The following is a 21,978-nucleotide window of genomic DNA, read 5'->3' on the forward strand; positions in this document are numbered from 1 at the left end:
TGACAGATGGAACCACATAGTCAATGTAGAGAAGTCTACCTCTTATTTCCATGATAGAATATATATTCCTTAAGATCAGAGATCATTTTACTGATCCCCTGATACCAGGATTAAGTGAACCATAAAACAGGGAGACAAATGCTTACACAAGATATTTGCAACTGTCATGAAAGCACAGAGGCCAAATGAAAGACTACTTTAATCAATCAATGTGTATGTCTGTGGCTGGCCCACAAGGTAGGTTATGAACTAGACCCTTAATAGAATAGGGAGAAAAGTAGAAGGTGCATTGTAGTTAAGCCATTGCTTAGTTATCTCAACCTGCTCTCTGACACCCTCACCCCACTTTTTTTTAACACAACATACTAATGGTTCTCTATTACTACATATTGTAGAACATCATGCACTCTGAATAATCAAAATTGCAGATGACCCAGAGAAGAGTGGAAAAACTCAGAGAGAATATAAGCAGGCTTTGGAATATGGTCACTGAACTTGCACTCCAGGGGAATAAGGCATTATATCTGGGAAATATAATCAAAAGAATAGGCAAGTCAGTAGTGTAACAAGTAAGAAACAAAACAGGAATTCAGTGTAGTGCAATATAAAGCCCTTTACTTGGAATACTGAAGTTTTAAGACTTGAGTTCAAATCTCAGCTCTGTCATTTATTGCTTGTATAACCTTGATATGGTGCCTAACCTCTCTGAACTTTACTTTGCTCACACTGCAAGCTAGGGCTTATCCCCTAGGAGTTTAGGTTCAATATTGGAAGGAAATGAAATACTTGGGGAACGTCTTACAGTTAACAAATCAGTCAACAAGCATTTATTAAATACTATTTGTCAGGACTCTGCTAAACACTTGGGAAAGGTAGGAAATACTTGCCTTCAAGGAGCATGGAGGAGATATGTTCAGTAGGGTTGAGAGACCACCCCCATGGAGATCAGCTCCTCACAATGAAAATTTGGAGTCAGAAGTCATGAGCAGAAAAGACAGAGTTTTTATTTCTTTTTCATAAAAAAGAGCACTGACCTGTAATCATAGGCAGGTACACCCTCTTCTGGCTGAGTCTAATCTTTTATAGGCTTTGACCACAATGGGGTGCAGCCCACACACTGGTGAGACAAGATTTACAATCTAAGGTTTTACCCAATCAGAAACTAGCATAACCACAACTTATAAGCCCTGAAACTACAACTTATAATACCTATTGCTTAGCTTAGAAGCTTACCACAACTCATAACACCTGCAGCCTAACTAGTGCATACTCAGGGGCACGGCCCAGCAAAAGCAGGGCAGGGTCCATAGTTAGGGGTTTCCAGGGATAACACACTTGTCAGCATGCTTGGAAATAGAACATTGCTCAGCCGTGTTTTTGAGAACATATTCTGAGAGCAACACATAGCCCTCTCCTCACAGAGAGAACATGTAAAAATCTAGATTCATGTAAGATACATGCATAAAAGTGATTAAGGTAATCTGAAAAGGGATGATATCAGGAGCTGAGGAGACCAAGAAGGGTCTCCTGAAGAAAGTAGGATTTACCTAAGTCTTGAAGGAAGTCAGGGAAACTTAAGAGACAGGTGAAGGGACAGAACATTACAGGAATGGGGATAGCCTGTGCAAAGGCATGGAGATGAGAGATGTGTATTGTATTTCAAGAACTGCAACTAGCCCAGTGTATGATCAGAGTATATGAAGGGAGTCAAGTATATGAAGATAAGAAAAGTAAGAAGGGGCCAGATTACAAAGAGCTTTAAAAATTTAAATAATGATATCTTTTTCCTTTTTATATCATTATAATTTACCCTATTATCTTTTCCTTTTTCCACTTCCAAGAGCCATCTTATATGACAAATTATTTTTTTTTAAACCCTTACTTTCTGTCTTAGAATCAATACTGTGTATTGGCTCCAAGGCAGAAGAGTGGTAAGGGCTAGGTAATGGAGGTTAAGTGACTTGCCCAGGGTCACCCAGCTAGGAAGTATCTGAGGCCAGATTTGAACCTGGGACCTCCATCTCTAGGCCTGGCTCTCAATCCACTGAGCCACCCAGCTGCCCTCATGGCAAATAATTTTTAAAAGGAAAAAAGAAAGAAAAAAATCAGTAACATCAATACATTAAACAAATCTAATATATAACATTTGTGGAGCTCTCACCTTAGAGAGATGGAGTAGCAATAGTATTTTATCATCTCTTCTTTGGAGCCAAACTTATTCTTTGTAATTCTGCAACATTTTTTTTGGTGAATTTTCTTTCCATTTATATTGTAATCATTGTGTATGTTGTTTTCTTGGCTCTGTTTATTTTATTCTGCATCAGTTCATATAAATCTTTCCATGCTTCTTTACATTCATCATATTTGTTACTTCTTACAGAACATTAATTATTACTATTACTATTAGATTCTTGTACCACAGTTGTTTATTCTCTAATCAAGAGACATTTTCTTTGTTTTTGGTTCTTTGTTATCAAAATAGGTGCTGTTATAAATATTTTGGTGCATATAGGGACTTTGTTCTTATCAGTGATCTTCTTGGGAGCTTAGTAGCTTCTAAGCTTAGGATAAACCTAGTAGTAGAGTCTCTGAGTCAAAGGCTATCAAAATCACTTATTTGAATAATTCCAAATTGCTTTCCAAAATAGTCCTACTGATTCACAGCTCCATCAGTAATGTACTACTGTGCCTGTCTTATGAAGAGGTTTTAATACTAACCTCAAGACTATTATATTTGATCCTAGGTTTGATAAGGAGCCACTGGAACTCATTGAACAGGAGAGTGGCATGATCAGATCTATTTTAGAAAAATCACCTTGGCAGCCAAGTGAAGGTTAGTTTGCAATAGGGAGAGAATTAAGGCAAGGAGAATAATTAAAAGTCCATTGCATTAGACCAAACAAGAGGCAATGCTCACACACCTGAACAAAGTTTGTGACTGTGTGAGTGGAGAGAAGGAGTTGTGTAAGATGTTATGAAGGTAGAAATTCCAAGATTTGGCAATGGATTGGATATGTGGGGTGAGTTTAAGTGAGGGATTTAGGAAGACACCAAAGTTGTGATCTGGGTAATTGAAAGGATGGTAGTGCTTGCAACTATAGTATGGAAATTAGGAAGAAGGGTGGATTTGGGAGCACAGATAATGAATTTTCTTTTAGATCTATTGAGTTCAAGATGCCTATAGGATCCAGTTAAAAGCACCCAACAGGCCGTTGGAGATGTGCGATTATACCTCAACAAAAAGACTAGGGCTGGATAAATAGATCTGAGAATTGACTGCATAGATGATAATTAAACCATTGAGGACTGTTGAGATCACCAAGTAAGATCCTAAAGAGCAAAAAAAAATATGTGAGAGACTTTTTTAAGATGATAGAGATGTGATTGTGTTTTTAGACAATGTAGAAGGAGACAATAGCGAGGGAGAGATTGAAGATGATAATAGGAACAGTTTGCTGGAGAAATCAGGAGGGAATAGGATCTGGAGCACATGTCAAGGGGTTTGCTTCAGCAAGAGGGACTGCCTTTTTAATTTTAGACTGTGAAGTGAAGGAAGAGATAGTGGAAAGAGATGTCTGATATAAGATTGGAAGAAAGGAGAAGGGTGAGAGTTCCAGGCAAATGGTCTCATTTTATCCATGAAGTATGAGATGACACCCTTGGCTGAGAGGAGAGGAGGAAGGATGCCATGAGAAATTTAAGGAGAGATGAGAAGGTTTAGAATAGACTCTGTGGAGAGAGGTATAACAAATTATGGATTATGAAGGAATAGGAAATTTGCTTTGCTGAAATGAAGGCCTCGTTGAGATTAAATGACCTAAATTTGTAGTGAGCTCAACATAAATTAGTGATTTTTTTTCCAGTTCTATTCGGCATCCAAGTATTATCAATCAAGTGTTAGAGTTTGGCATAGCGTGATTGGTAATAGTACAAAGGAAAAAGGCATTTGAGGGTGGAGAGTTGGTTCACCCATAGGCCAATATAGAGGAAGAGAATATAGCTAGTACAGAGTTGATGGCATGGGGAAAAAACAGAATTAATGGGAATGAAAATCGTGATAAAAATTAAAAAGAGCATTGGAGGTCATAAGGCCCAGAGAAAAACAATGCTAATATATAATTAGATGAAGGAATTTCAGAGTTCTTGAATGTAGAAGTGAACACTTGTGGGTGAAAGTAAGGTCAAGGCCGTTAAGAAATGGAATAGATTGAGAAACTAGAGATTGGGACTGTGTTGTTTGTGGGTATATTATTTTGTATGATAAAGTCCCTTAGTGTGACAGTGGGAAATGGGTAGGAGAGCAACTATAAATGACACTTAACTCATTGAGAAAGGAAGTAGAATGTCCTGGAGGATCTATAGGATAACAATTACTAGGATCAGGATTATATGTTGAAATTTAAAGAAGAACTTGGTTAGTGAAGGTGGTTGAGGAAGAGTCTTCAAATGACAGTGGGAGGCAAAGAGATCCTTTTGAGAGAAATAATGTAAAGAATTATATAGGATGAAGCAGCAGGGATGCATTGCATTTACTTGGGAAGAAGGAAGTATTATAACCATGTTAATGAGATTATAGCTTCATCAAAGTATAAGCTTCTGTGTAATAGCAGAGGAAAGCCCTGTAAACCTCAAGATAAGATATTAATCCTATACACCTGTTCTTTTCCACATTAATTATACAGTACCTGCATGGAAGAGAAAAAGTCTTCATTGTATAGCTTCCTAACTTTATCACACCATTGTATAAATCTCCCCAAATGTAGTTGCATGAACCTCTTTTATCTTTTTAGAGGCTTCAATGCTAGAATATCATCATAATAAATCCTTTACATTTACATGAAACATGACAGTTTGCAAAGCACTTTCACATAGATTATCTCATTTAATCCTCATAACAGCCCTATAAGGCAGGCAGGCCTTGAATGATTTTTTTAATAGATGGGAAAACTAATGTGTCCAGTAAATAGCAGAACAGTAACTGGAACCCAGATCTTAATCATAGTCTAGCTTTCTTTCTATAATATCACTGTTTCTACTTTAAAGAATTTGGGACAAATATTTTGTGTTAGAGAAAGTAAATAATTTGATATAATTCTTGGTATAATTCTGGAAAATCAAGCCATTTAAATCTTTAATATACTTATTACATATAATATACATATATACATATAATACACATATATTATTATCATTCATTATTTATTTTAATTATTTCTTTATTAGTATTTATCATTACTTATTGTATAATATACACTAAAACATATAATATACTTATATACTTATTACAATTGAAAATGCTAATTTTTATGATTTTTAAATATTAACTATAGGTTTCCATGGACTGATATATGATAATAAAACTGAATCAATGAGGACAATTAATATCCTTGAACGAATGAATATTTATCAAGAAGTGTTTCTCAGCATTTTATATAGAGTTCTACCTATACAGGTATATTTTGGATTTCTTTTGTATCAATTAATATCTTCACATGAAAATGGCAGTTTGCTGTTTTGAACTGCAGCTCCTCTTTTGGTTCTTCAAATTTGTGTGATATATCACCTACAAATCAGCTTTTAAAATATAATTATTTTTACCTGCTTTTGTGGTCTTTGTATTTTATTAATATGTTGTTATGCATTTTATACCTTCACTCATAAACTGACATAAAGCATGCATTAATATAAATATGTAATTTAAAGGATATTCATTTTGAAAGTTACTATATTCACTTACTTCTCTAAGGGAAAAAAACTCCCATTTATGTCAATGTCAGAACTCAAGTGCTGCAACACACAAGGAGCAGAGACAGAAAACTTTCTGAAACAACAATGACCTGCTATTCCCAGGAAAATGAGAAAAAAATTGGGCTAAGTTCAGACAAAATTATCTGAACTACAGAAAATTCAGAAGACCTCATTGAGCTGTTCTTTGCTTCTTGCTGGCAGGAAAAAGCATTGCTAGCATTGTCTTAGATGCAAAGAGGAAAAGTGGGATCAGAATTCCTTGGAGTTCTGGCTCCTGACCAGTTGGGCTCCTTACTTAAACATTTTTATTGACTATTTTTTATAAATATTTGATGACAGGAAGAATTAAGAATTTCCAATAACTTCTTATTCTGTTCTTCTGTGTTACAGACATACTTAGAGCCTGTTTATTTTTATATCTACACTTTATTTGGACTCCAAGCAATGTATGTCACAGCACTTTATGTAACCAGCTGGCTTCTTAGTGGAACATGGTTGTCAGGGCTCTTAGCAGCTTTCTGGTATGTTATAAATAGGTGAGTTGGATTGACATTTTTATATGCATATTTATTTATATACCTTTCTACCCTTTCCTGGATGGTAAAAATAAAGATTATATTTAACAGTATAATATGGTGGAACTCCGTTAGACTTGGAGTAAGGACGATCTGGATGCGCATCCTGCCTCTGACACTAACCAACTATGTGACCCTCTAGACAAATTCTGAATCTCAGTATTCAGATTTCTGAAATGGTGGTACCAATCCTTATAGTTTCTACCTGAGCATTATTATAGGTTTTAAACTTTTATAACCCCCTTTATGAACCTTAAAATGCTATATAATTGTCAGCAGCTATTATTTATAAAGAAAAGAGTTTGTTTACTTTGTGTTCAACAAAATAATGGTTTATTCTGCTTTTTCCAATGAGAATTTTATTTTCCCTTCAGAATATTTTTTGATTTACTAAAATGAAAAAATCCAATTTGGACAGAAGTTGGATTCCACGTTATTTCAGGTCTTCATCATTTCCTGCCTAGATACTCCAGTAGCTTCCTAATTAGTCTCTCTACTTTGTCTTTCCCCTCTCTGATAAGTCTTCTACATAGCTAGGAAAGTGATTCTAGGAAATCTGCTATTTTGCTAAATCTACTTAGTAATTCTAAGAAATTTAATTACTAGGATGTCTCCTAGGTAGGAAAGTCTGAACATGTCACTCCCATACTCAGTAAACTTCAGTAGTTCCCTTCCATTTGGATCAAATATAAAAATCTTTGGTCCTTCATAGCCTTGTCCCAACACCTCTTTCCACCCTTATCATTATTCCCCCTCTTGTATTCTGTGGCTCAGCCAAACTGTCATTCTAGCAAAAATTATTCCTCACCTACAGTGTTCATTTCCCATATCTATGATTTTTTAATAGTTTTTTTAATAATTTTTAATAATAATCCTTGAAATTCACCCTCTTCTTGTTCCCACCTCTTAAAAATCCCTTCTTTTCTGCAAAACTCAGCTCAAGCACTACCTTCAAAATGAAGCTTTTCCTGAGGCCCCACAGCTGCAAGAACCCTCTCCTTAAATTGCTTTTATTCATTTTGTATATACATGTAAATTTGTCTCTCATGGTAGATTGTGGTATTCTTGAGGGTGAGAATTATTTCATTTTTATCCTAAGCACAGTTCATAATACATAGTAGGTACTCAAAAAATGAAGGTTGATTGATTAGGATTCAGAAGAGGCAAATGTTAATCACAGAATTGCCATTAATTTCCCCTATGAACTTAAAAGTGAGCCATCTACCTTCTCTGTGCTTCAGTTTGTTAATCTCAGAATGAGAATGGTAGTACCAAGCCTTTCTTACTTCTTGGAATTCTTTTGAGATTAAAATAAGAAAGCACATAGTATGCATTTAGTGAATATTCTTTTGTTCAATTGAATTGAAATGATTTTCAAAGTGCCTAGAGGCAACATAATGTTAGGGAGATTAAGCCTTGAAAACTATAGTCTTACAAAATAGAATCTATCTGCAAAATTCTATATACCTAGCTATTTTTTCAAGTGAATTGAAATACATTGTCAGATCTAAAGCAAAATTTAATATGAATAGAGTTGTGCTCTTATAATAAGAACTCTAGTGATAGTGGCTATAATGTTTTTTAACTGAATAAAATTATTTAATGGCAGATATAGTTGCTATGAAGAATAGCTATCCAAATTTTACTAATGATAACTTATGAGAGATTTCTTGATAGATGCAACTACAGAGACAACCTGTTCAGGGATCTTCTGATTTTCAGTATCAAGCAAGGGATAAAAGAGGATGATGAATACTTACCAAAGGTAAACACTCTCATAGAGAAGTCCAAATGAAACAAGGATTCCATATAGAAACTCAGATCCTCCAGATGCTCCTCTCCTAACTGATGTTGACACTATATTGATAACATATCTCAGAATGCGACAAGGCCTCCTCAGTAAGGCTGCTCGAAAGAGACTGGCCCAACAATGAACTTGGGGAAAACTAAGTAGAAAAAGAATTCTTAGGTATGGATTGAAATATAAGTTTGACAGATAGCCTGTTGAGTAAAACTCTCCACACATTTATCTTGGACAAGCTCAATAAACAATGAGCTAGGAACAGAATCATATAGACAATTAGTATTTTTAGGAATTACTTGTTGCTTTCAGTAATCTCATATTGCAATGTGATATACAAGCCTATTTTTTCAGTGCATTTTGTTCTGGTGATGCTATGTAGCTAAAAGTCCTGGAATGTCACACACTCCAAAGAATTACAATTGTGAATGATCCTAAGGAAAGAGATACATACATGATGAGCATAAGTAGACTGGAATATATTACCATTGATAACAAAAATGAGCTATTATATAGGAAATGTATGATCAGAAAAAGAGATAGACAAGTTGTATAATGAATGCAAGGAATGACATAGTAAATCATATGCTGCACTTTTCCCCACAAAGAGTCAAAAAGCCTGGAGAAGGAGGTTTTAATGTGGTTTTTTTTTCTATCATTGATTCTTTGTTAAGCTAGTGAATCCTTCGACTCCTCGGAATTACATTTCAAAATGCACAAAATACTTAGGTTTCCAAAGAAAACTAAGGATTAGTAAAAATTAGTAAAAAAGAAATAATTTTTTCCCTTCCAAGTTCACTAGTCATCTGAAATCTAGCCAGGGATTGTGAACCCCAGATTAAGAACATTTAAGCTAGAGGAAGGCCTCCAACACTTTGGTAGATCCTCAGTAGGGGATTCATAAGTCCAGAATAAGTCAAAATAATAGGCATGATTGGGTTACAATCTGTACTAATGGAGGGAATATTCAAAGCAATTAAATAATAAACCATTTAAGTATTTTAATGTTTGCTGCAATAAACAAACACAAAATGAGACAAAAAAATGTAGAGCCAATTCTGGCTAATCTATTTGTAGTCATTTGAATCTAAGAAATACCTTCATATAATTTCTTCCTCTTAGCAAACACTTTAAGAAAAGGAGCCTTCTTTTTACCATTGTTTCTGAAAATTTCTATTTTGTGCAGAATAGATACTACAAGAGTAGAGTTCACCATTCCTTTGAGAGAGAACTGGGCACTGCCATTCTTCGCAGTTCAGATAGCAGCAATTACATATTTACTCAGACCACATTTACAGCCTCTTTGTGAAGTAAGTTCTTAGTATCTTTTTTAAGATTGTTTAATTCTGTTTTAAGCAATATCAGAATCATTGACAAATGAGCAGATAAACAGAGGACCCTAATGCAAAAAATTATTCTTATTCCATTCTTTCTTATTTAACTTGAATTAGTTTGTCTTCCTCATTTAAGCTCTTTTCCTCTGTTATAAATAAAATGTTTTTATATTAATTTTCAGAAACATAATGTATATAATCTATTCTTGAACAGCAATAATAAACCCACAAGTTTTGTGCAATACTCAAAAAAATTTGATCCCTTGCTCTTCAGATTTTGTTCAGTAGATGTGTTGTGTGAGTGTCACATTAGAAAATTAAGAACAGAAGTTTTCAGTGTAATAGTTTATAGCTATTCAATAAATTTGAATGAAATTTATTCTAATTCATTTACATGTTTATATAAAATTTGAATAAAGTTTCTTTTATTTATTTAGAAAGACATTGGCTATTTCTTGAAGAAACTTATATGTAAAAGCTTTTATCACTAGAGACATGTAAATGATATTAAAAATCTTCTTTTTTCAGAGGCTGACTCTTCTTGCAGTGTTCATATCTACTTTTCTCTTTAGTTTGACATGGCAATTTAATCAATTTATGATGCTGATGCAAGCATTAGTGTTATTTATACTGGACTGTCTGAACATGCTTCCTACAGTAAAGGTAAATCTTACTTTCTTCTTACTTGATGTTCACTGATGATGTACTTTATTTAATATTCAATATCTAAGAATTAAACTAGCTACTTAAGTGCTTAATTATTATAATTTAATTCAGTTAAATATCATTTGTGCAAATAAAATTTACCATCTTCAGCTATTCATGTGATAATTTGACCCCTTTAAAATCTTTATTCTGCATATTTTAAGTTATAATATATAATTGTTCTTGTAAATATATTTATGTCAATTTTTAATCCTTTTTGAAGATAACACAGATTTAAAAATATAAGAGAATCTTAACAATACTTTGTACTTTGGTTTGGGGAACTCTGTTTAAAAAAAAAAAGTTGCCTAAGATTATACACCGAATAACAGCAAGGATCCTGAAAACTCTTAACCTGTCTCCCAAACAACATCATTGCCATTAGTTCTTACTTTTAGACTGTGAGTAGGTTACTTTTACCATAGTTATTTACTACTGTACTTATGTACCTAATATATTCCACTAATCCACAACCCTATTTCCTAGCAAGTACCAGATTGTTATTAGAATTATCCCCTTTGTTATATAATTTGAGTTCTAGTGTTGCTAGACCAGCTTCCTTCACATTTTTTTTCATTAATTCCCTTGACATTCTTATGATTGCCTCTTGGACAGTGGAGCCTCCAGATAGGTATTGATGAGTACACCTGATTCTGATTGTGATTCCATTGGCTCACTTAATGTAGTGGAGGTTTTAGGGCCATCCCTAAAGGTCCCAAAGCTTTCCCCTTGAATGGTGTCTATGGAACCCCTATTAGTAGAACATTCTTTCCTTCTAATGCCTTGTCCCCCATAAATTTGTTAGGGAGAGATCTTGTATGCAAACTTAGAGCCACAATAACATGCTCTCAAGATGGCTCTATAATGCTAGAATTGCCTGAGGAATCCTTAAATTTTGCTTCCTGTATTTATTTTAGACAGTCAGGAGGTGAAGGAATCTCCCACCTTTGAAATTCCAGCTGATATACTGGAGTTTCTCTGGGCCACATCTTCTTCTTCTATAGGCCTACTCAAATCAGCTGCTCCCTTTCAAATTAAGACAAAAGATGGTCCACTTCCTTCCATTCCTCAGTATCCCCTATCAAAAGAGGCAATTGAGGGAATTTTCCCAGTGATAGATTCACTAATTGAGCAAGGAATAATAATTCCATGCAATATACATCTATTCTACCTATAAAAAAGCCCAAATTAGGCTCAGATGGAAAACCTATATATTGATTTGTACAGGATTTAAGGGATGTGATTAATCATGTCATAAAAAGACATCCTATGGTTCTTAACCTAGCCACAATGATCTTCTCTATTCCTAGCATAGCCACATATTATACTGTGGTAGATCTGTGCTCAGCATTCTTCTCAATACCTATTCATAAAAATTTCAGGAATATATTTGCCTTTACCCTGAAAAGTTCTAGATATACATTTGGAATATGTCATGCAATGGGTATGCTATGGCTTAAAAGGGGATTTTTAACTTCACCTGGAAAATGTATAGCAAATGCAGAAATTATTCATGAAATTCTTCCTGCCCTTCAGCTCCCAGAAGCCCTAGCTGTAGTTCATTGCCCTGCCCATACAGATGGCACTGACCCTGTCTCTAGGGGGAATGACTGGGCACATACCACTGCAAAGCTAGCGGCCTTAGAAGGGCCTGAATTAATTTTAATGTTGGCAACTAGTAATGACTCAAATTTATCCCTTTTTTATAATAAACAGGAAGTGGGAAAATGGGAAAAAAAGTTTAAAGCAAAACAGATCAATGGAGTATAAGTGTCATCTGAAGGAAAACCCCTACTCCCTAAAAGTTTTTTTTTATCACCAAATATGCTTATCCATTCACAGAAACAGTCACTTTGGTACCCAGAGCATTGTAGATTCTGTTAAAAGAATATGGATAGCCCCTGGTATAACTACCATAGCCTCTAAAGTGTATGCATCCTGCCCCACCTGTCAAGCCTATAACCAACATGCCTGGTATAACTACCATACCCTCTAAAGTGTGTTCAGCCTGCCCCACCTGTCAAGCCTATAACCATATGCCTTTCATGGCAAAGCTTTTGGTGGGCATCCTCTGGCTTACACACCTTTTGAGCATTGTAAGCTATATTGGTGTGCACGCATAAGAACCCCAAGAAGGCAAGGGCAGTTGAAGACTGTTGGAGCCAGGGTATAAAAGGTGGAACCCCAAGCAGAGAACTCACTTTGGGTTTGGGTGAGCTCAAAGGAGGCAGGTGGTGCATACCTGATACTCCTAGGCCTAGCAAACTTCAACCCTTGTGCTTTCAAACCCTGTAGCCATATTTGATATCCAGCCCTGACTGACCTTGAATACTACAAAAGACCTTGTAGACAGTTTGTATAGCCTGATCCTCAGTCTTTGAAGATCTTTAATCAACACCATCAATAATCCCTCAAGAGATTATTTACTTAATTAGTTAGGATTAAGAGCTTTAGTGAAGGAAGGAAGAAGATACGGGGGGGACCTATAGCCCTGCAAGGGTTAAGCCTTCCACTAGTTTCAACTGATCAACAATAGAGATCTCCTAATCCCTCTCTCCTTCATTCCCCTCCTTCCCCTTTTATTTACTTATTAAAAGAAATATAGGGGGGCAGCTGGGTAGCTCAGTGGATTGAGAGTCAGGCCTAGAGACAGGAGGTCCTAGGTTCAAATCCGGCCTCAGACACTTCCCAGCTGTGTGACCCTGGGCAAGTCACTTGACCCCCATTGCCCACCCTTACCACTCTTCCACCTATGAGCCAATACACAGAAGGTAAGGGTTTAAAAAAAAAAAGAAAAAAGAAATATAGTAACCTTTTCAGATCATAATGCAATAAAAATAATAATTAGTAAGGGCACATGGACAGGCAAACAAAAGACTAATTGGAAATTAAATAATATGTTTCTCCAAAACCAGTTAGTTAAAGAAGAAATCATAGAAATAATCAATAATTTCATTGAAGAGAATGACAATGATGAGACATCCTACCAAACTCTGTGGGATACAGCTAAGGCAGTACTCAGTGGGAAATTTATATCCTTGAGTGCATATATTAACAAATTAGAGAGGGCAAAGATCAATGAACTGGGCATGCAAATCCAAAAACTAGAAAGGGAACAAATTAAAAATCCCCAGTTAAAGACCAAATTAGAGATTATAAAAATTAAAGGAGGAATCAATAAAATTGAAAGTAAAAGAACTATTGAATTAATAAATAAGACTAGAAGTTGGTACTTTGAAAATTGCCTAGATTAGCAGTAGAAGAAATAGAATACTTAAATAATCCTATATCAGAAAAAGAAATTGAACAAGCCATCAAACAACTCCCTAAAAAAAATCCCAAGGACCAGATGGATTCACAAGTGAATTCTATCAAACATTCAAAGAACAACTAATTCCAATACTATACAAACTATTTGACATAATAAGCAAAGAAGAAGTTCTACAAAACTCCTTTTATGATACAAATATGGTACTGATCCCAAAGCCAGGTAGATCAGAAACAGAGAAAGAAAACTACAGACCAATCTCCTTAATGAACATAGATGCAAAATTCTTAAACAGAATACTAGCAAAAAGACTTCAGCAAGTGATCATGAGGGTTATTCATTATGAGCAGGTGAGATTTATACCAGGAACACAAGAATGGTTCAACATAAGGAAAACCATTCACATAATTGACCATATCAGCAAGCAAACCAACAAAAACCACATGATTATCTCAATAGATGCTGAAAAAGCCTTTGACAAAATACAACATCCATTCCTATTGAAAACACTAGGAAGTGTAGGAATAGAAGGACCTTTCCTAAAAATAATAAACAGTATATATCTAAAACTATCAACAAGTCTCATATGCAATGGGGATAAATTAGAAGCCTTCCCAATAAGATCAGGCATCAAACAAGGATGCCCATTATCACCTCTATTATTTAACATAATACTAGAAACACTAGCAGTAGCAATTAGAGAAGAAAAAGAAATTGAAGGTATCAAAGTAGGCAATGAGGAGACTAAGCTATCACTCTTTGCAGATGATATGATGGTCTACTTAAAAAATCCTAGAGAATCAACTAAAAAGCTAGTAGAAATAATCAACATTAGCAATGTTGCAGGATACAAAATAAATCATTAGCATTTCTATATATTTCCAACACATCAAAGCAGCAAGAGGTAGAAAGAGAAACACCATTTAAAATCACCCTAGACAATATTAAATACTTAGGAATCTATCTACCAAAACAAACACAGGAATTATACAAACACAACAACAAAACACTTTCCAAACAGTTAAAGCTAGATCTAAACAATTGGAAAAACATTGATTGCTCATGGGTAGGATGAGCTAACATAATAAAAATGACTATTCTAACCAAATTAATTTACTAATTTAGTGCTATACCTATCAAACTACCAAAAAACTTTTTTACTGAATTAAAAAAACTATAACAAAATTCATTTGGAAGAACAAAAGATCAAGAATATCAAAGGAAATAATGAAAAAAAAACATGAAGGAAGGTGGCCTAGCAGTACCAGAAATTAAACTATAGTATAAAGCAGCAATCATTGAAATAATATGGTGCTGGTGAAGAGACAGAAGGGAGGATCAGTGGAATAGACTTGGGGTAAATGACGTCAGCAAGACAGTGAACCCTAAGAGCCTAATTTTTCTGACAAAAATCCACTATTTGACAAAAACTGTTTGGAAAATTGGAAAACAATATGGAAGAGATTAGGTTTAGATCAACATCTCACACCTTACACCAAGATAAATTCAGAATGGGTGAACGACTTGAATATAAAGAAGGAAACCGTAAGTAAATTAAGTGAACACAGAGAAGTATACTTGTCAGATCTCTGGGAAAGGAAAGATTTTTAAAACCAAGCAAGAGTTAGAAAAAATTAAAAAATGTAAAATAAATAATTTTGATTATATTAAATTAAAAATGTTTTGTACAAACAAAAACAATGCTACCAAAATCAGAAGGGAAACAACAAACTGGGAAAAAATCTTTATAACAAAAAACTCTGACAGAGGTCTAATTACTCAAATATTACAAGGAGCTAAATAAATTGTATAAAAAATGAAGCCAATTGATAAATGGGCAAGAGACATGAATAGGCAATTTTCAGACAAAGAAACCAAAAGTATCAAAAAGCACATGAGAAAGTGTTCTAAATCTCTAATAGTTAGAGAAACGCAAATCAAAACAACTCTGAGGTACCACCTCACACCAAGCAGATTGGCTAAAATGACATCAGGGGAGAGTAATGAATGCTGGAGGGGATGTGGCAAAATTGAAACATTAATGCATTGCTGGTAGAGTTATGAACTGATCCAACCATTCTGTAAGGCAATTTGGAACTACGCTCAAAGGGTTATAAAAGAATGTCTGCCCTTTGATCTAGCCATACCATTGTTGGGTTTGTACCCCAAAGAGATCATAGATAAACAGACTTAAACGAAAATATTTATAGCTGTGCTTTTTGTGATGGCCAAAAACTGGAACATGAGGGTATTGCCTTCAACTGGGGAATGGCTGAACAAATTGTGGTATATGCTGGTGATGGAATACTATTGTGCTCAAAGGAATAATAAACTGAAGGAATTCCATGTGAACTGGAAAAACCTCCAGGAATTGATGCAGAGCGAAAGGAGCAGAGCCAGAAGAACATTGTACACAGAGACTGATACACTGTGGTAAAATCAAATGTAATGGACTTCTGTATTAGCAGCAATGCAATGACCCTGGACAGCTCTGAGGGATTTATGGAAAAGAACGCTACCCACATTCAGAGGAAGAACTGCAGGAGTGGAAACACAGAAGAAAAGCAACTGCTTGAACACATGGGTTGAGGTGGACATGATTGGGGCTGTAAACCTGAAACGACCACACCAATGCAACTATCAACAATTTGGAAATGGGTCTTGATTGATGACACATGTTAAAACCAGTGGAAATATGCATTGGCTTTGGGGGGAGGAGGTCGGGGGGTGTAGGGGAAAGTAAAAACATGAATCATGTAACCATGGAAGATTTTTCTAAAAAAAAAAAAAAAAAGAAATATAACAGCCAGATAGAGATTGAATCATTCCAGCTAAACATTCAAAGTAAGACCTAGCCAATTGTCTCACCTGAAAAATCCTACATTCCCATCTGTTGTAGCAGTTGAGCCGAAGGGGTCAGTGGTGTGAGCCTTTTCAGATTACATCAATTATCCTTGGCTGGGAACTTCACACACTACCAAGAAACATCTCTTCCTCTGGGGGATACACTTTCCTTCAACTAATCCAGTGTGTGAGGAGAGTTTTTACTTATTCCTCATAGAGAAGCCACTGGTCTACTTCTTCAAGTAAATTCAACAGGCCCTGCTCTGACCAGGGAAGGAATTCCAACTGCTTCTACACCCACCCCCCCACACAAGGCTGAGAGCCTGCAGCATGCTTGTTTTTTTACAATTTTGGAAGGTAAAGTGCTATTCTGCTTGATGTTTGCAAGGTTAGATTCAGGAAAAGCTTGCATTAGAGGAAATCCCTTGTCTGCATTGGGAATGTATAGCTGTTCATTGATTACATCCCAATGCTATGAGTCCATGCTTGTTCTTTCTGATGACTCATAGACTCCTTGTCAGTAGGAGGAAACATGATGCTATTTGCATCCTGCATAGGTAACAGAGTTGTGCTGGGCTTGCACTCATTTCCTATTTCTTTTATTCTGTTTCCCTCCATTGCACTGACAACCTGTTTTATATTGGGTTCTTCTATATGCTTAATGCTTTAGACTTTCTTCAGGTGGAGGCATCCCTGAAGAAACACAAGCTTGGAGGTGTGACATCCTTTGATTTAAAACTCCTGCAAAGTTGGTTTTGGTAGGAACTCTTTGGCTATGGGATCTAGCTTCAGAGTCCCTATTCTCTCCCAGCAGTTTGTGTACTTTCTTTCACTTTCAGCAACTTGATACTCCTGGAGTTTGCTTTTAAGGGCTTTGCTCTTTCCTTCTGAATGGTCTATATGGGTTCTTCTTTCTTGCTGACAGTGTCTTTCTGTGTGAGATACTGTTTAAAGTACCCAGTGAAGCTCATTTCTTCTACCTTTGCATATTGTTCTATTAATGATTGATACAATTGATCTTCTTGTCTAATATCTATTAATGTTACATGTTTTTGAATATCTGGAACTGATTTTTCAAATGTTGCTGAAGATTGAATATTTGCATTTGGAAATTATTTCACCCTGTCCTTTTGTTGGCTTTGCTGCTCCAGAATTTTGTTTTGAGGCATTATTTTAAAGATGTTTGGAGGAAAATTTTGGAGAGTTTAGGAGAGTCTCTGAATTTACTCCACCATCTTGGGTCTGCCTGTCCCTGAAAAAATAAAATGAACAAAATCTATTTAGTGCATACTATGTAGAAAGCAGTGTCTTTAGCATGGAATATACAGAATATTATAGTAAGTATATAAGTGTATGTGTGTATATGTATGTATAGTAAGATGTAATAACTGCCCTCAGCAGCCTTACCAAGTGATTCGGAAGGGGCAAAATGAAAATATTAAAAGATGATTAACAAACAAGGAAAAATACACTATGTGCTATCAAGAATTCAGAAGAAAGTTAGGTCAGTGGATTAAGTAATATTGGTAAAGGAAATTTTCATGATATCAATGGAATTTGATCTGGTTTTTGGAAGATGATAGGAGTTTTGATAAGTAAATTGCTTCCCCATTTTTTTCATTTAAAAATAAGACTTTTATTTGTATATACCTAGTATGGATTTTGTAATGACTGTATATAAAAATTATTATGTTCAAAAATCACAACACTAAATTACCTTGTCTGCATTCTATAAACATTTTATTTATGGATTAACGTGCTATAAATATTAAAATTATATATCATGTAACTTTAATTTGATTAACATTTGTAATCCAGATTATTTCTAGGGGGAAAGTTATTTGTTTGCTTTTTAGTTTCATATGTCTAAATTCTTTGCTAGCTTCTCCATATATTTTTCTAAAAAATGCAAGTTGTGAACCTATCTCTAATTATATTTTTGTGAGAGATAAAGTGTGTTTACATCTTTTTTGAAAATTCTCTACTAAGGAATAGGAAAATGGACACTAGAAAAAACATCAAAGGCAATGATTTCTCCAACCGCCTGTCATAATGATGCATCTGTCAGATAAACCGTCAAGGCACAATAACTATTTGGCTTATCTTAGGAATGTCTGAATGTTGTCTTGACAACCTGGGAGCCTGATATAAAAGCCACCTTCAGGCAGTCCCTATATACATATGATGAGGAAGGAAGTAGGGAAAGAAGGGGGAGGAAGAGAATGGGCCAGATTGCTGTTACAGCAACAAGCAAGACATGTTTTACCCTAGAGACATTTAAGTTTGCTAGAAGAGCAGCCATCATCATATCACTGAAATAAAAACATAAAATATTTGTAAGGAAAAAATTAAAACTTTGTTATATTTTTCTCTGAGATTTTTTCATTAATGCCTTCTAATTCTCAAGTGAGAGTACCTAAATATTTTCTGAATGATTACTTAAGGTTATGTCAGAGATAGTAATTAGTATTAGTATAAGTATAGATAGGAATAGTAGTGGGTAGGGCACAGCAAATCATTTCTCTCAACCATAGTTTAACTTTTGACCACTTTCAGGGTGATAGATAATAGATAATTACATAAATGACATCATTTATGTAATTATCTATTATCTTTGAAAAATATCCTTAGTTATTAGTGTAGAATAAAGAATCCCAAATTCAGAACCTAATGTGATTATAGAGAGCAGTGCTGTGAATTTTTTACATTTTCCTAAACTTTTTGTCCAAATTAAATTATCCTATGTCTATAAAATCTAAAAACCAAGTTTTCTGACAGTCATGTTAAGTCATCTTACCTGAAAAGGTAAGATGTAAGATTATTCATATAGACCAGTGATGGCAAACCTTTTAGAGACTGTGTGCCATGCTCCATCCACCCAGACTGTGTGCTATGCCCCACCTCAGCTTAGGACCTTACCCCAGACAGGGGAGGGAGAAGGGGAAGGGGGTTGTCCCCATGCTTCACTCAGGGGAGAGAGTAAGTGCTTTGATTGGGCTGCTGGGCAGAAGGGCTGGGAGGCGAGGGGGGGAGATGAAGAGGGGGAAGGGAGCAGCTCCACAGAGTCCCTCTACCTTTTTTGAAACTCTGGTAGATAGCACATGCCCACAGAGAGGTCTCTGCATGCCATCTTTGGCATGTGTGCCATAGATTCACCATCATAGATATAGATGATTATTAAATTCAAATATTTTAAGCTAATTAAATAATCCCCAGCACCTATTGGATCAGTTTACAGCAAGCATCAGGAATGTGTTAGCTGGTTTCCTGTGTTCTGTGTTTTTCCCAGTTTTTCTGTAGCTCTTTCCTTTGATTCCTCAGATTGTTGTTTCCAAAAAAAAAAGTGGAAAGAAGGGGGCAGAATTGAACCACGTGAAACAAGGCGAAAAGGGAAGTGGAAAATGAGTTGCCATGGTGCCAAAAGACTGACCTTTCTCATTATGAAGTAATAAAATTAATTTTCTCACATGGCTGATAGACTGCCTCTAAAAGCATTTCTGAAAAAGAAGTTTCCAAAAACAGCTTGAACAAAAGCAACATTATTTGGATAATCTTCCAAGAGTCTACTTTGACAGATAACACTCATTGAATTAATAAGTGCTGTTATAAATTTTTTTAGTCCTAGAATCATAGTTAAAAGTAATATTTAATCCTTAAAAAGAAAAGGCAGTGCTGTATTGATGATATGTACAATTTATTATTATAAAGGCAAATTGTACATACCTGAGATGGAATTTGAATAAAATCATTGCAATGTACCTTTCGGTACTATTGCAAACCTCACTTTAAAATTTTCTATAGGAATGTTTCCATTCAGATGAAATGCGGTTAAACATGTTCTTTTAGATAAAGCCAATGCATAACCTGCAACAAATCAAGTATAAGCAGCTAGCTGCTTTAAATGGTTTCAAGTCTCCTGGCCTAAATGAAGTGAAAGAAATGAGAATGTTTATCTTGGAAAAGTGAAAACTTCCATTCAAAAATGGAATGGTTTATCTTGTGTGCCTGTGAATTCCTCATTACCAAAACTCGTTAAGCAAAGAAAGACTTAATTGACCGCAGATGTTAGACTGGGGACTAGATTCAAGTAAGGGCTAGATGACTACTGAGATTACTTTTAACCTTAAAATTCTTAAGCAAGATTAATATGTTGCTCATTCTTTAAAAACCAAATGCCTTTGTTTTCTTTAGACTCTTTCTAAATGCTTTCTACATAATTTTCTAACCCCTTCAAATGGTGAATTCTTAATAGAATATGTTTATCTGGCTGATCATTACCTTTTTTGACTTGGCAGGTTACATGGCTATATGTTATACAAGTGGCAAGTTTACTGTTGGTCTGTGCCCTTCAGTTCTTCAATTCCATGATCCTGGGGTCATTGCTTATAAGTTTTAACCTCTCCGTGTTAATAGCAAGAAAATTTCAGGTATGCATCTTTTTTTGTTCTTATTGTAAATAAACCTTTTGAATAAAAAAATTTTAATGTATTTAATTAATTAAACTAGAATATTTTTCCATGGTTATATGATTCAGGTTCTTTCCCTCTCCTTTTCCATCCCCCCTCCTGAGGCCAATAAGCAATTCTACTGGGTTTTACATGTATCATTGTTTAAAACCTATTTCCATATTATTAATATTTGCAACAGAGTAATCATTTAAAGTCAACATCCGCAATCATATTACCCATTGAACCATGTGATTGAAATGTAAGACTTACATTAATATCCAATAACTCCAAGTATTATATTTTATAAGATTTATTAATAATCACTTGAAGTAGAAGAAATAGAAGAACAAAATTTAAGTATGACTACATGAAATAAAATTCTCCTGCCCAGGACTCGCCCAATCTCCACAAACTTCGTTCCTATGAAAAGAGAACAAGCAGTGGTGTCACATCAAAATATATCCTATGTACATAAGTGCATAATGTGAGAAGGAAAATGGAATGCTGGGAGAGAGAATCCTGGGGTTCAAAGTTCTAATTATACAAATCATGTGTTTTTCTTCTGGATTTCTGCTCCCACAGTTCTTTCTCTAGATGTGCATAGCATTCTTTCTCCTAAGTTCCTCTGGATTATCCCGGATCCTTGCATTGCTGCTAGTAGAAAAGTCTTATTACATTCAATTGTGCCATAATCTATCAGTCTCTGTGTACAATGTTCTGATTCTGCTACTTTTGCTCTGCATCAGTTCCTGGAGGTCTTTCCAGTTCACATGGACTTCCTCCAGTTCATCATTCCTTTCAGCACAATAGTGTTGAATAAATTTTTAAAAATGTATTAATGCTTACTATTTACAAAATACCATGTGTAAGAATTAAAATTCTATTTACACACATGCTAAGTACTTAGAATATAAATAGCAAAATAAAGACAGTCCCTTATCTCGAGGAGTTCTTATTCTAATGAGGAACATAACATATAGGGAAAGTTTCAGCTTCAGGTCATGTTGACAGGTGCACCAGTAGCTAAGTAGATGTCAATGCCTCTTTTTTAATGACATGTCTAATGATAAAATCACATCCTCATTTTCAGTTTCTTATGTTGAATCATTTGACAGTGCCAAGGATCATCATCCAGGACATACACAGATCTCCCACAGGGCTCTGTTCCAGGCATGCTTTTCCTCTCGTGACCTCTAGTCTTGCATCTCCATCTACCTGCTAGATATTTCAAACTACCTGTCTTATAGACATCTGA

General features: G+C 35.1%; 1 protein-coding gene across 1 annotated transcript in view; it reads left to right on the plus strand.

The window, feature by feature from the left end:
* DPY19L3 (dpy-19 like C-mannosyltransferase 3) overlaps positions 1 to 21,978 on the plus strand; it is a 117,360-nt gene that overhangs the window by 57,436 nt on the left and 37,946 nt on the right. Inside the window, exons 5-9 of the mRNA XM_044664179.1 lie at positions 5,331 to 5,452; positions 6,139 to 6,284; positions 9,311 to 9,434; positions 9,987 to 10,121; positions 20,571 to 20,702. Coding sequence (XP_044520114.1) covers positions 5,331 to 5,452; positions 6,139 to 6,284; positions 9,311 to 9,434; positions 9,987 to 10,121; positions 20,571 to 20,702 — 659 coding nt within the window. The remainder of the gene's footprint in view (positions 1 to 5,330; positions 5,453 to 6,138; positions 6,285 to 9,310; positions 9,435 to 9,986; positions 10,122 to 20,570; positions 20,703 to 21,978) is intronic.

The sequence above is a fragment of the Gracilinanus agilis genome, chromosome 2, assembly GCF_016433145.1.
Source record: "Gracilinanus agilis isolate LMUSP501 chromosome 2, AgileGrace, whole genome shotgun sequence".
Taxonomy (NCBI): Eukaryota; Metazoa; Chordata; class Mammalia; order Didelphimorphia; family Didelphidae; genus Gracilinanus; species Gracilinanus agilis.